At 48.0% G+C, this 12,921-nt stretch overlaps 1 protein-coding gene across 1 annotated transcript; it reads right to left on the bottom strand.

The window, feature by feature from the left end:
- Positions 1 to 322: 322 nt before the first annotated feature.
- Positions 323 to 10,526, bottom strand: PRDX6 (peroxiredoxin 6). Its single transcript, XM_066261178.1, has 5 exons — positions 10,350 to 10,526; positions 6,656 to 6,812; positions 3,613 to 3,759; positions 2,185 to 2,331; positions 323 to 777 (listed from the first exon to the last, which is right to left on the bottom strand). The coding sequence occupies exons 1-5, from the start codon at positions 10,442 to 10,444 to the stop codon at positions 649 to 651; spliced, it is 675 nt and encodes a 224-aa protein (XP_066117275.1). The 5' UTR covers positions 10,445 to 10,526; the 3' UTR covers positions 323 to 648.
- Between the last annotated feature and the right edge of the window lie 2,395 nt (positions 10,527 to 12,921).

Genomic DNA, 12,921 nt, shown 5'->3' with positions numbered 1-12,921 from the left:
TTTTCCGTAGCCTCCCTCTTCTGATAATTTACTGAAAACTTTTCTTAGCAAAATATTTCAAGATCCCTCTCCACCCCTGCTCATCCTACTTGAGTCATCAGCTGGAAAAATACAGAACTGAAAAGCTTTTTCCCTTAGCTGCAATCAAAACACTGGATACCGAAGTTCCCAGCTACTGAGACACTCGGCGAGATGGACAGAGGAAACGGAACCCCAGGTTCTGCTGCTCCCCAGAGCGTGTAACAGAAGAGAGGGATTGATTAGAACAGCTAGAAATGGTGTCGCTCCAGGGCGGAACAAAGTGGCTTTTCAACCACCAATGGCTCCCGCCTTGCTGATCACAAGCCCTGCAGAGACCCAGCACGATCGGAGTCTGAGAGAGAGAAGACATTTCACAGAGAGCCAGGAGAGTGTGCTGAGAAGCACGAACAGACCAGAATGCTGGTGAAGGCACGGAGCAAAGAATCCCACGGAGTTTTTAGTGCCATTTTCATTTAATGAGCCTGCAGTACAGCAGCTTACGGACCGGACCATGGCTGTGGTCACGGTGGGATGTTTTTTATGCAACAGCTGCAGGACATGTGATGGCAGCTGGCACCCTCGGCTCCCAGGGCCAGGTGAGCCGCTGCACCACCAGCGCAAGGAGCCCTATGGCTGGGGCGTGTAGCGCAGGTACTTCTTGCCGGACGGGAGCTCTTTGGTGAAGACTCCTTTGGGGAAGAGTTTCTTTGCTTCCTCTTCGGGGATTGTCGGAAGGACCATCACGCTGTCTCCAACCTATTGAAGACATGGAGAACGGTGAAACCTAACATGCAAGCCCGAAGGCAAGAAGGAGCTTTAGAATCCCAAGCTCGCTGGTGTCTCAAACACGCCCAGCTGACTCTCAGGTAAAGGGGTAAAAGCTGCCCACAGTAATTGTTCCTTCTACCTGCTCTTCCCTCCCAAATCTGCACGACCTGGTCTCTTCCTCCATGTCTCGCCTAAAGGGCTCTTCAGAGAAAGGCCTCCCTGACAGCCATATAGAACACGAACCCTCCCACCTGTGCTTCCATTGTCCCCGCTCCTCCATATGTCCGGTGAACATATGGCCTCCTAATATACTATAAACTGGTTTAGTGTCTGTCTACCCACAGGAGTGTGAGTCTGAGAGGGCTGGGACTGGACTGTTCATGGCTATATCTGGGCCCAATAAACCTACGTTCAATGAATGGATACAGAATTTTCATCGATTTGCTTATCAGAAAAAAACCTCCAACCAAACCTGGTGTTCAGGTGAGCATATTTTAAAACTGTTGTTACATTAAGATACTCTTGTGATATTATCCATGTCTTACATGTTGCAGAAATCCTAGACATTAAAAGCTTCAGAACAAGTGTCAGAGAACGCTCCATGGGTTTCAAGAAACTAAACAGAAGGAAATACTTCAGGACAAAAGACACCAAAAAGTTTTATGGCCAGGACTTAAGAGGCAATCTAAGTTTTGTTGTAAATATTTTACTATTAGGGAAAAGGATTAAAAGTTTAATAAGCCTGACCAGGCGGTGGCGCAGTGGATAGAGCGTCGGACTGGGATGCGGAAGAACCCAGGTTCAAGACCTCAAGGTCGCCAGCTTGAGCGTGGGCTCATCTGGCTTGAGCAAAAAGCTCACCAGCTTGGACCCAAGGTCACTGGCTCCAGCAAGGGGTTACTCAGTCTGCTGAAGGCCCTCAGTCAAGGCACATATGAGAAAGCAATCAATGAACAACTAAGGTGTCGCAATGAGTAACGAAGAACTAAATGATTGATGCTTCTCATCTCTCAGTTCCTGTCTGTCTGTCCCTGTCTATCCCTCTCTCTGTCTCTGTAAAATAAATAAAAAATAAATAAAATCAGAAGTACACTGAAAAAAAAAAATTCAATAAAAAAAATCCTTTTATTAGGAAAGGCATTCATTCTGACCAATTAGTTTGTCCAAATAAGCTGTAAGCTAGAGAGCAACATGGGGTCTTTATGTTTTACATAAAAGTGTGGAAGACTGTGACCATGGCCCCTCAGCAAATCTTAAGCTCGGCCCTGAGGAAACTCCTGCCAGGCGACTGCAGGCTGGAAGCAGAGCCCCCCGTAAGGGAGGGCCGATGGCAGCCCTTTGGGCACTAGCCTGTAGGTCTTCTGCAAGCTGGGAGCTGCCCTTTCAGCCCTTTACCTTCCAATCAACGGGGGTGGCGACCCTCTTCTCCGCTGTCAGCTGGAGAGAGATGACGACTCTGAGAATCTCATCAAAGTTCCTGCCCGTGGTTGCTGGGTAGAGGAGAGACAGCTTCAGTTTCTTATCGGGACCGAAAACAAAAACCTGCAAGGCACAGAAACACAGAAATAGAGCGAGTTCTTTGGTTTTGATTGTCAAGCCTCTCAAAATGAATGCTCGCCTGTCATTAACAGTGTTGGAGGGTACAGAAGCAAAACAAAAAAATTCCCAAACATTCTGAACAACACACCAAACTTAAATCTGGGTTGCTAGAATCTAGATATGTTTCTTTTCTATGTAATTTTTCTTTAAAAAAATAAAAAAAAAAATTTCCCCCCAATTACAGTTGACATACAGTGTTACATTAGTTTCAGGTGTACAGCCTAGCGTTCGCATTATTTTTCTGCACTTAGAAGAGAATCGTATTGGGTTCTGGCTGTCCCGGTCAGAAAATGTGCTATGCAGACTGAATATAGGACAGGCCTTAGGAAGGTACCACCAAGAAGGTAGGGATGGTTATCATAAAAAATAATACCAATGGGAGTGGACACTGGTCCTCAAGTAGTTATACTCTTTGCAGATGAAGGACTAAGTGTGTCCCCCAGTAAGGACAGAACAAACAAGAATTCACAACCAGAGCTGCCTTAGGAGGAAGGTCATGGCCCATCGCTCAGAGAGACGGTCGTCAGGAGAGCTATGGATAAGGTGACTCAGTTTTAGAAGACTTTGTAGGCTAAGTACTTAGTTTTATGTAGATTTCCAAAAGCTATGAATTCAACAGTTTAAACGTGTAGTTGGAAAGGCTGCATGAGCATGGCAGCTAATCAGTGAGACTGCCACCAACAGTTATTTCCTGGAGGAAAAATACAGTTCTTTTTTTTTTTTGGTATTTTTCTGAAGCTGGAAACGGGGAGAGACAGTCAGACAGACTCCCACATGCGCCTGACCAGGATCCACTCAGCACGTCCACCAGGGACTACGCTCTGCCCACCAGGGGGCGATGCTCTGCCCCTCCGGGGGGTCGCTCTGTCGTGACCAGAGCCACTCCAGTGCCCGGGGCAGAGGCCAAGGAGCCATCCCCAGCGCCCGGACCATCTTTGTTCCAATGGAGCCTCAGCTGCGGGAGGGGAAGAAAGAGAGAGGAAGGAAAGGGGGAGGGGTGGAGAAGTAAATGGGCGCTTCTTCTGTGTGCCCTGGCCGGGAATCGAACCCGGGACTTCTGCACGCCAGGCCAACGCTCTACCACTGAGCCAACCGGCCAGGGTCGAAAAATACAGTTCTTAATGCATATTCTATTTTCTCTAGTTGGTCTGAGAGTCTCCTTGGATATACAGCCTAGCCTGGCCAGTCATGGGGTGGACGACAGAACGGACGTGGACGACTCACCACGCGTGCTGTCACAGGCATGCCCTTTTCATCCTTCTCTGCCGGGTCCAGCATGCCCAGCAGGATGGCGAGGTCTCGATTCCTATCATCGATGATGGGAAAAGGTAACTTTTCTGTGGGCTCCTCGCAGTTGTAGGCATTGATATCCTAAAATGTGGGTGAAAGAAGGAAGAAGTCTAAACCGGGAACATGCTCTGAATTCAGTTTGTTAACCGCTGCCACACTGCAGGTCAGGGAAGAAGACCATAATCATAGTCGTTTGTGCAATTTTAACAGTAAAGTATATGAATGAATGGACACTCCCCATCCTAATCATTCAACGACAAGAACAGGAAGAAACAGAGTATCTACTTAGGTTATGAACACAGACCCTTTTCATGCCCAAGTCTCTTAAAATATAGCTTGCTTTCTCTGCTTTGAGAAGGCAGCAGTAGCGTCTCTAAAAGCTGAACAGTGTAGCATCAGATTTCAATCCAAGGTACCTTTGGATCCCCAAATACTGTAAAAACCATCAGGAAATAATGGGTTCCTAAAGCCCATCACCCCTAGAAACAATGCCCTGTGCAAATATAATTCTACAGCTCGGATCCCTAACTCAAAAGCACTCGGACTCAGACATTAATCTGCTGTATGACAGAGATTAAGAAATGGAAAAATAAAAAATCACAAACCTTAAAGCAAATATAAGAATGGAGAGTTGAATATATATACGTCAAGGACAAGTTAAAGGTAAAATTTTTATGGGTGAAAAGGCAGAGGAAAATCCCCCCCACCCCCTCTAGCAAAACTTCATTAATTTCTTTTCCTATCCCTGGAAGACTTTTAAGATTTTTTTTGGGGGGGAAATGTGGCTTCATTATTTGATGGGATATAACACTGATACAGTGCTTAAGGTGGGCTAAGTATTGTGTGAGTACCTGGGGAATACAGATGAGAAAGACACAGTTCCTGCCTTCAGGGGAATTTCTAGTTTGGTCAGGGGTCTCAAACTCAACTCAGCATGTGGGCCGCAGAGCAAGATCACAGCCGTTCGGCGGACCGCACTAGGTCTACAAAAGGCAACTGTTACGCAACACTTTTCTCACTGCAGTTGAAAACAGTCTGCGGGCCACACAAAATTGTTCGGCGGGCCGCATGTGGCCCGCAGGCCGTGAGTTTGAGACCCCTGGGTTAGATGATCCCCCATAAATGGCAGATACAACCCGTGTGGATTTCTCAACAGGGATGCTGAAGAATAAACATGGTGTCAGTGAACATTGAAATGCACAACACATTTCAACATGTTCCTTAACTTCGAAGATATTATCTTCCCTTCCTTCTGCTGTCACTGGCTGCATATCGAGTCACCACCAATCCAGCAACAATCAATTTGGTTCTCGAGGCATGTTAAGGTTTCCCATCTATCTAGTTATATGCCACAGTTTGGGCACGGCTTCTGATAGCTGGGACCTGTTCCCTACTGAATGCAATCACAACTCTGAAAATTCTAAGGCTCACCAGTTACAAAACAAACCTGGGTGTGCTCTTGTACCTAAAATGGTATTCGATAACAGGCGACAGCCTCTTCCTTTGGCCACCTGTAGCTTTTCGTTATTGCTACGCAGCAATTCTCCCCCAGCGCCTTGCATGACAGGCGTTACACTCCGCTCATGAAGGCTGAAGGAGCATGTGCTCTGGCTTTATTCCATCCTAAACCAGGCTAGTTCCTACTCTGCCATCTAGAATCAAAAAGAACATTGGTTTGAGGACCGAGCTGCAATGCCATCATCTTCTAGCAGGGCAGTCTTGAGCAAGTCTCTCCAACTCTCCGAGTGAATGCCCTTCTGTCTTTTTCTTCTACAGATTCTTCAAATCTCAGACACTCAGGAGAAACTGGTAAAAAATGGCCAAGGTCACATCCCTGGGGGGCCAACTCACAAGTCAGAACTACAGCTTTTCTTCAGTTGCATGTGAAAGGCTTGACGCAGGGCCTAGCACACAGTGAGCACCGCTCAACAGTGACCTGTCATTAGGTAGTGGCACACTGTAGCAAAGACATTGAAATATTCTCAGGTTAACATTAGACCACCATGTTTACTGTTCAAGGAACCTTATTGAAAGTAGACATTCAATTCCTTCAGTTAATTCATTTAACAAACGTAGACCAACTGCCTAGGCGGTACCAAGTCCTGAGCCCCGGTCCCGCAGAGCACCACGGGGGCCTGCCCCGCTGAGCCCCCGCTGAGCCCCCGCTCTGGTGGGGAGAAACAAGTACACGAAAGAACCAGTGTGCAGAGTACTTAGGTGGTGACAAGTACTAAGGAAAAAAGTCAGGGGGACAGGGAGAATGGAGGGAAGCTGTAATCTTAGATCAGGAAGCCAAGGACAGCCCTAGAGGTCTCACCTGAGTGGAGACCTGAAAGATGAAAGCAGATCACGACAACACCTGGGGAAAGGGAAAGGGACTTCCCAACAGGATTCGCCATCTATTTCAAAGGCCCGGCAGACAAGTTTGCTGATGAATCAGATTAAGGATGTGAAAAAACACCAGAGGAATTAAAGATGATTTCTGGATTTGGGACACAAGTAACTACAAAAACACAGCGACCATTAGCTGAGATGAGTAAGACCTCGGGATTAAGCAGAGAATCTCAGTTTTAGACACATCAGGCTGGAAACAGCGAGACACGCTAAACAGACAGGGGCCGAACCACTCTAAACCCCAAGACAGCCTGGCCCCGAGATGGAAACTTGGGAGCTGTCAGCATGTCAATGAGAGTGGACGAGCTCACCTAGGGCAACAATGTAGATAAGAAGAGGTCCAGGAAAGGAGCCCTGGGCAGCAAAGTGTGTGGTTCGGGCAGTGATCTGCTGTGCTGTATGCTGCCGACAGGCCAAGAAGGGTGAGGGCTGAGAACTGCCCCTCGGACTGAGCAAGGTGAAGGGCACTGCGCAACCCAAGGCCAACTTACAAGTGCGGTTTACCTAGAATTCATCTCTAAAAGACCAAGCTGCTCTACAACTTGATTCATAACCTCCAAGCACATGCCTGTGGATACGATACCTTGCTCCAGGCAAAATGGTCTTCAACACTGTCTATTGAAAGGGCAATCAGCTTAACGTTCCTCTTGGCGAATTCCGGGGCCAGCTTTGCAGCTCGGCCGAGCTCCGTGGTGCACACGGGGGTGAAGTCCCGAGGGTGGGAGAAGAGAATGCCCCATCTGCAGCGAAGGGAAAGAAAGGTCACAACTGAGTGAAAATGCTGTCACCAACAACACGTCTAACAAGAAGTCACAAGTCCCTGATCAAAAAAGACGCTCTGTTTTTAAATGAATGCTTATGAAGACAAGGACTTTTAAACTTCTCTGTTGAGGAATGCTTTCTGATCTGCTTTCCTCTAGAAAGCCCATGTTCACAGCCTAGTTCAAAGATACGACATGCAAGACGACAAATATTTTAAGAGACTAATTTACGGGTGTCGCTTCTTTCTATAACTAGGGAGCCACCCTGACTCCTTTTCCGCTAATAAAATCTGTGCTACTCAAACCAGGTAGCTTACTGAAATAACTCCTTACTCCTTCTTACCCTTGTCTGTAAATTTTTCCTAAGCACACAGACCCTGTCATTCAGCTCCAATAACGGGTGTCCCAATAGGCCCTGAATTCAAAAGAGTGCCTGACTGCAATAATAAACAGATTATGTAACCTGAAACAAATAGGCTTGTATCCTGTTTATATGTAAAATTACAGCTGACACATGGCTTCTTTGAAGTGAATGGATATATAATCTTTTATGAAACTGCTTTACCTATTTAACCTGCCCAACAGGACACTCACTATTTGTATGTCGACAAAACAGGACTTTTAAGAGTTTTATCTAACTCTTCACTTGTGCTTTCCTCTTCTTGCTCCAGACAGACCAGGCAGGTAGAAAACCCACCGACCTTCAGTGTAGATTTTTAGAACTAGAGATTCTTAGGTAAAGACTATTATCTAAATCATCCTTGCCCGAGGTTAAAACTTGCTGAGATTTTAAGCACGTTTCCAGCCGAGTCCCCCAGAACCTTTGGAGTACCAATTCCCTCTCCCTGGCTATGAAACTACTCCCTCTCCTGGACAGGAAAATTTAACACTCAGTTATCCACACGCCCCGGATCCTAACCTAGGTTAGGAAATCGGCTTAGAGGCCAAGCTGACCTCTTCTCCCAAGTTTCCGGAAGCAGGAAGAACAAAGCAGAGACAAGGGTACTCCCTTTCCATTTACATCTGTCACCCAGAACCCTGAGCTTTTGGGAAGGGGAAAGACCTTAAAAAAAGGATGAAGGGATCTATGAAAAGACTGGGAAGAAAGAGGTAATATTTTTAAGACTATGGAGGTGTGTGGTGTACGTTTACTTTTTTTTTTACAAAAGGCAAAAAGAGGAACATACATCTTTTTAAAAGAAATAATCTAGCCCTGAATAAAATCTAGGCCTTAGATTCTATGGAACATGATCTGTTTAAGGATCAGACAAGCCCTTTGAGAAGCAATGGAACCGGGCATTTCTTCCTGTTAAAGGGGTGGTGAATTAGGAAAGTCAGGTGTTGTCCTTCCATTTCCGGTCAGGAGATTGTTCTGCTGCTGAATCACGCCAAGGTGCTTGTTTTAAGCAGCTTCACACCCTCTCCTTCCTGAGATGCCAAACTTCAGTTTACCACTGGGCTAGGAACAGGAATAACCTCTGAGGATGTTACTACAGCGGCCTTCCCCTGAGTCTCCAGCCGCTGCTCTTGAGAGCACGCCAATTACACGATCCCATTTCCTTCCTTCCTCATTTTCAAAAGACAAAAGCTTTCTTCTTTTAAGGGAACAGCCAGTACTCACTAACTTCCAGAAAACCCCAGGAAAACACAGTTTTTGTTTGGTGAAAATGTACTGTGAAGAAGCTGCTTCTACCGGATATGGAAAGAAACAGTGACTAAGGCTCAATCAACTCACCAAATGCACCTCTCAAACCCCTTTGTTGTTTCCAATTGTCAGGGGTGGAGTAGGTGCCCCTGTAAAGTTTTGAATTATTTTGTTTTCTCCCCCCCTAAAAAAACCTTTAATTTAAAGTTGATAGTCTCAATTGAGATCACATACAGAATGGAGTTTGGAAAAAATTATATTAGACAAAAGTCCATGTATTATAATGACATAAAGAGCTCAAACAATAGTGACAGCATTTATAATATTGCTATAGTAATTATGCTTTGCGTTAATACTTTATACAGTTTAAGAGCTCTGGTAAAATCTTTATGTTTTATGGGTGTGAGGGCTGTGGGTGGAAATGGGAAGGAACATACCCTGAAAAATCCCGTGCGGTTTTGGAGAAATACTAATACCTAGGTTCCGAGTATTAGATTGAATTTGGCCTGTATTTTTGAAGCCTATTCCTGACTTCAAGGTGTGAATTTTCCATTTCTCATCCTTTTCTAGCCAAAGGTTAGCTTTTCCATTAACCAGTAGCTGTAAATGGACTTAAGGGACTGTAAAGGGTTGAGACAGTAGCTGTAAATGGACTTAATGTAAAGGGTTGGGGCAGGCCTAAGGTATAAAAGCTCTCCCAGGTTCTCTGCACAGCCAGGCCCAAATGTTGATTAATTTCATAAACTCCCTTCTCTCTGTCTATATATATACACACACCTGGACACCACATATAAAAGGATTCAAGCCTTAGAAGACCATAGCTGAGTGGGGCCACTGAACTCCAGAACCATAATATAACTACCCGTATCTGGGAGATTTCAGATCAAAACTAAGCAACTTAAAGTTAGCAGATTCAGGAGCTGTAAAACTAGAGTAACACCATTTATTCCTAGTCATAGAGGTGTGATTGCCAGGCCAGATAACGGGTCACTAGTTTGTATCTCATTAGCAAGGCCACGTGTTGCTGTAAGCAGGGCGGGGGAGGGGCAGTGAGGGGCATACCACCGGACAACAAAGGGTCCCAGAGAGCAGAGGTGCAGGTCTTCTGGCACCCTCCACGGGCCTGCTCTGGCAAGAAGACGTCACGGCAACCGAAAACCTCGGAAAGCCCTTCCCTCAAAGTGTTGCAAGTTCTGGAATGAAGGACACACCTACATACAGAGTGTTCTTGGATCCTCCCAAAGCTGTTATCAAATCTTATCTTGGCTACTCTAGAGGGCTCTCACCAGAACGTCTTTCGGCCATCAATCTGGCAGCGGTTTTAAGTTTTACATTTTGTACGGAGAAGCGTGCAGACACCAACGCAGCAAGCAGGGCCCTCAGATAACACGCTGGGTGTCCCCTGGCCGTAGGTCGGCAGCAGTGTCCTCGGACTCTGGCCTTAGACACCCACCTGCCCCTGCGAGCCAATTCCAGAACGGAGGGAGGGAGAGGAGCACGACCCCGGGCACGAGTCCCGGCAGGGGACCGCCCGGGCCTCCGCAGGACCGTGCTACTTACACAATATAGCTAAACAGACGACAAACCCTGCTCCGCGCCGACCTCGCAACCCCAATTTTGTTCTCTTCTCTCCCCTCCCCCGCCCAGGGCCAGCCCAGCCACGCCGCCGGACGCGACGCGAAGGGGGTCAAATGGCCGACGCGGGTCAGCGGCCACACGATGAGAGGCACGTGCGGGAACTGGCGCGGGGAGGAGACGGGCAGCGGTCTGGGGGCCGGGCGGCGGGAGGACAAAAGGAGAAGAAATAGGAAAGGCACCTCCAGGTCCTGCGTCACCCGAGGCCAGGGCAGGGCGAGGAGGTGGCCACTTACGAGTCCCCCAGATAATCGTGGAAACGGATGCGGCCGACGGTAGTATTGGCCTCGAAGTTGGGAGCCTCGTCCCCGAGAAGGAGACCTCCGGGCATGGCGGCAGGAGGACGAGGACGAACAGCAGAGACAGCAGCGGCAGCAGCCGGCGGGTTCAGAAGAAGGAGGTGCTACTGCGGAGTAAGCGCAGCCGGGAGGGGCGGGGCAGTGGGCGGGGCCAGGGTGACGGGGCGGGGCGAGGTTAGCCCCGGCCAACTCTGGCGCGCTCTAGAATTACGTCACATCTCTGACCCTCCACGGAGCCTGCGGACAGTACCGTGCACGTTATCTCACATGACGTCACCTCGGGCGGGCTTGGGGGTACGTCCGTGTTGACCCTGCGCGTGTTTGGGCTTTGGAGGTGAAAGAAAGCGCGACGCTGTAGAAACGGGACCGCAGCGCAGAGAATCTCGCAGCCGCGCGGCGACCGGGGAGCCGCGGAATTCGCGCAGACCCGCCTGCGCCCCAGCACGGGGCACCCTCCACGCCCGGCTGGGACAGTGTGAGCGTCTGGAATCGGGCTGCCTGAGCCGGCCGAGCCATCGCCAACTCGATGTGGCAAGATCCAAACGTGTGGCGGACCTTATGTCAGAGGAAGTGGCTTTCGCGTTGCAGCAGAAATTCTCGCACCCATTGTTAGTGCTTGAGAAAAAGTGACCAAACCTGTCATTTTTATTTCACTCCTTATTCCCAGAGCTCATTATGAACCATAAAATAACACAATTATTCTGCAATTTAAGTGTAAATTTCAAAACACACCCACATTGCCATCCAAAGAGGTGGGAAGTTTAGATTCACGAATTTGCTTTCTATGTGTGCCAAGCATGCCTTAGACAAGGTGGCTGTTTTATTGGAGCTTTCATTCTAGTGGGGGAGACGTAATTAAAGATATATTAGATAGCAGTAAATCCTATTTAGAAGAATAAAATAAGGTATGCTAGAGGTGACTGGGTGTAGCTTTAGCTTGGACGGTCTGATCTGGAAAAGACCGCAGGATAATGTAGGCGAACTACTCAGGGCATAGTAAGTGCTCTGGAAATAGTAGCTATTATTTGGACCATATAATAACTCTTTGATAGATACGTGAATTCCAAACTGCCCTCTTGATGTTCCACTTATCTGTCAGACCTCACCCTTACTGGACTATCGCCCCTGAGACAGAGGAATTCCAAGAAGCTGGCAAGTCCCCCAAGGAGGAGCATTCCGGACATACCAGGACTTTTGCCTCAGTATACCCTCAGGCTCTCCCAAACGCTATATAAATCACCCCTAGTCTGTAACCGGTGCTCTTCTCCCCCAGAGAAGTGCCCAGCAGGGTCCCTTTCTTCCTTTCAATAAAGCCTGTTACTCTGGTCTTTTGGACTCCCATGGATTCCAACATTTGGTGCCAAAACCCAGGACAAGGTACTAACTGCCTGGACGAACCCTCCTTGCCGTCCAAACTTACAACCAGGGAAGCAATGGGCAGCAGCAGCTCATCTCGGGCTTACTCCCTGATTCTGTTTGAACGTGTAATTGTAGGTTGATTGGCCAGCAGTCTAATCCTGTCCTGAACCCCTGCTGGACCAGAAAGGTAAGGAGTTTCTCCCTTCCCCTTACCTGGTTGGCCTCCAAATTTCTCTCTAAACACACCCCTTCCTGGTCAGATGGTTTTCTCTGACACGCCTCATATTTTGAGGGGTTTGACTTTCAGTCTCAGTGGACTGCACAGAAGACTAGGCGCCTAGCCAAACCTCTCCACTCTCTCGGACTTCTTGTCCTCGGAGCTCCCTGACAGGTGGTGACATCTTCTATCAGGGATGACTCCTCCACACGGAGATTCTCTCCTCTTGGGACAGTGACAAAAGGCGAGGACACCCCCTCTTGCTCACCTGTCTCCACGGCTCTTCAGAGTCTAAGCCTTCCGACCAGACCCCTCTAGGATGTCTCATAAAAAACCTCACCAAACTCAATCTCTCAGACCTCAAACCAAAGAAATTAATCTTCTTCTGTAACATGGCATGGCCTCAATACAGACTAGACAATGACTCCCATTGGCCTGGAAACGGGACATTCGATTACAATATCCTAAGAGATCTTGACAATTTCTGCCACTGGGTGGGGAGGGCATCAGAGATTCCTTACGTACGGCTTTCCTTCTCCCTTCTCTCCTGACCTTAATTTCTGTACCTTCTGTTCTACACACAGGCCGTTTTGGCCAAAGAAAACTCACCTAAAAACCTCTGTTCCTAATCTTTCCTTCTCCGCGGACTCCCAACTCTCTCTCCCTCTTGCCTGACCCCTGAAGGCACTCCTCTCTCGGGACCCCTCTCTAGTCCCTCTGCAAATCTCTTTTGCTGGAGTCTCTTCCCTCCAGAAAGCCCCCTCCCTTCACTAAATCCTGTTTTCTCATTTACCAGTCTCTCTTTCTCCTCCCCTGTTGGCCAGGGCCCCCTCCCTTCTCCACTGTGTTCTTTGTCCCCTCCCCCCTCCTTAGAAGCTGTGGCTCTGGCTGCGGTGCCTGTCTCTTCTCTGACCCCTCCTCCTTCCTTACAAA

Source organism: Saccopteryx bilineata, chromosome 2, assembly GCF_036850765.1.
Source record: "Saccopteryx bilineata isolate mSacBil1 chromosome 2, mSacBil1_pri_phased_curated, whole genome shotgun sequence".
Taxonomy (NCBI): Eukaryota; Metazoa; Chordata; class Mammalia; order Chiroptera; family Emballonuridae; genus Saccopteryx; species Saccopteryx bilineata.
Note: the sequence above shows the minus strand (reverse complement) of the source record. Positions and strands in the feature narration are given on the sequence as shown.

Coding starts and splice junctions, on each gene's coding strand:
- PRDX6 (XM_066261178.1), bottom strand. CDS start 10,444: ATGCCCGGAGGTCTCCTTCTCGGGGACGAGGCTCCCAACTTCGAGGCC. Junction 6,813..10,349: donor CACGATTATCTGGGGGACTC/GTAAGTGGCCAC, acceptor CCTTCGCTGCAG/ATGGGGCATTCTCTTCTCCC. Junction 778..2,184: donor CCACCCCCGTTGATTGGAAG/GTAAAGGGCTGA, acceptor TGTCTTCAATAG/GTTGGAGACAGCGTGATGGT.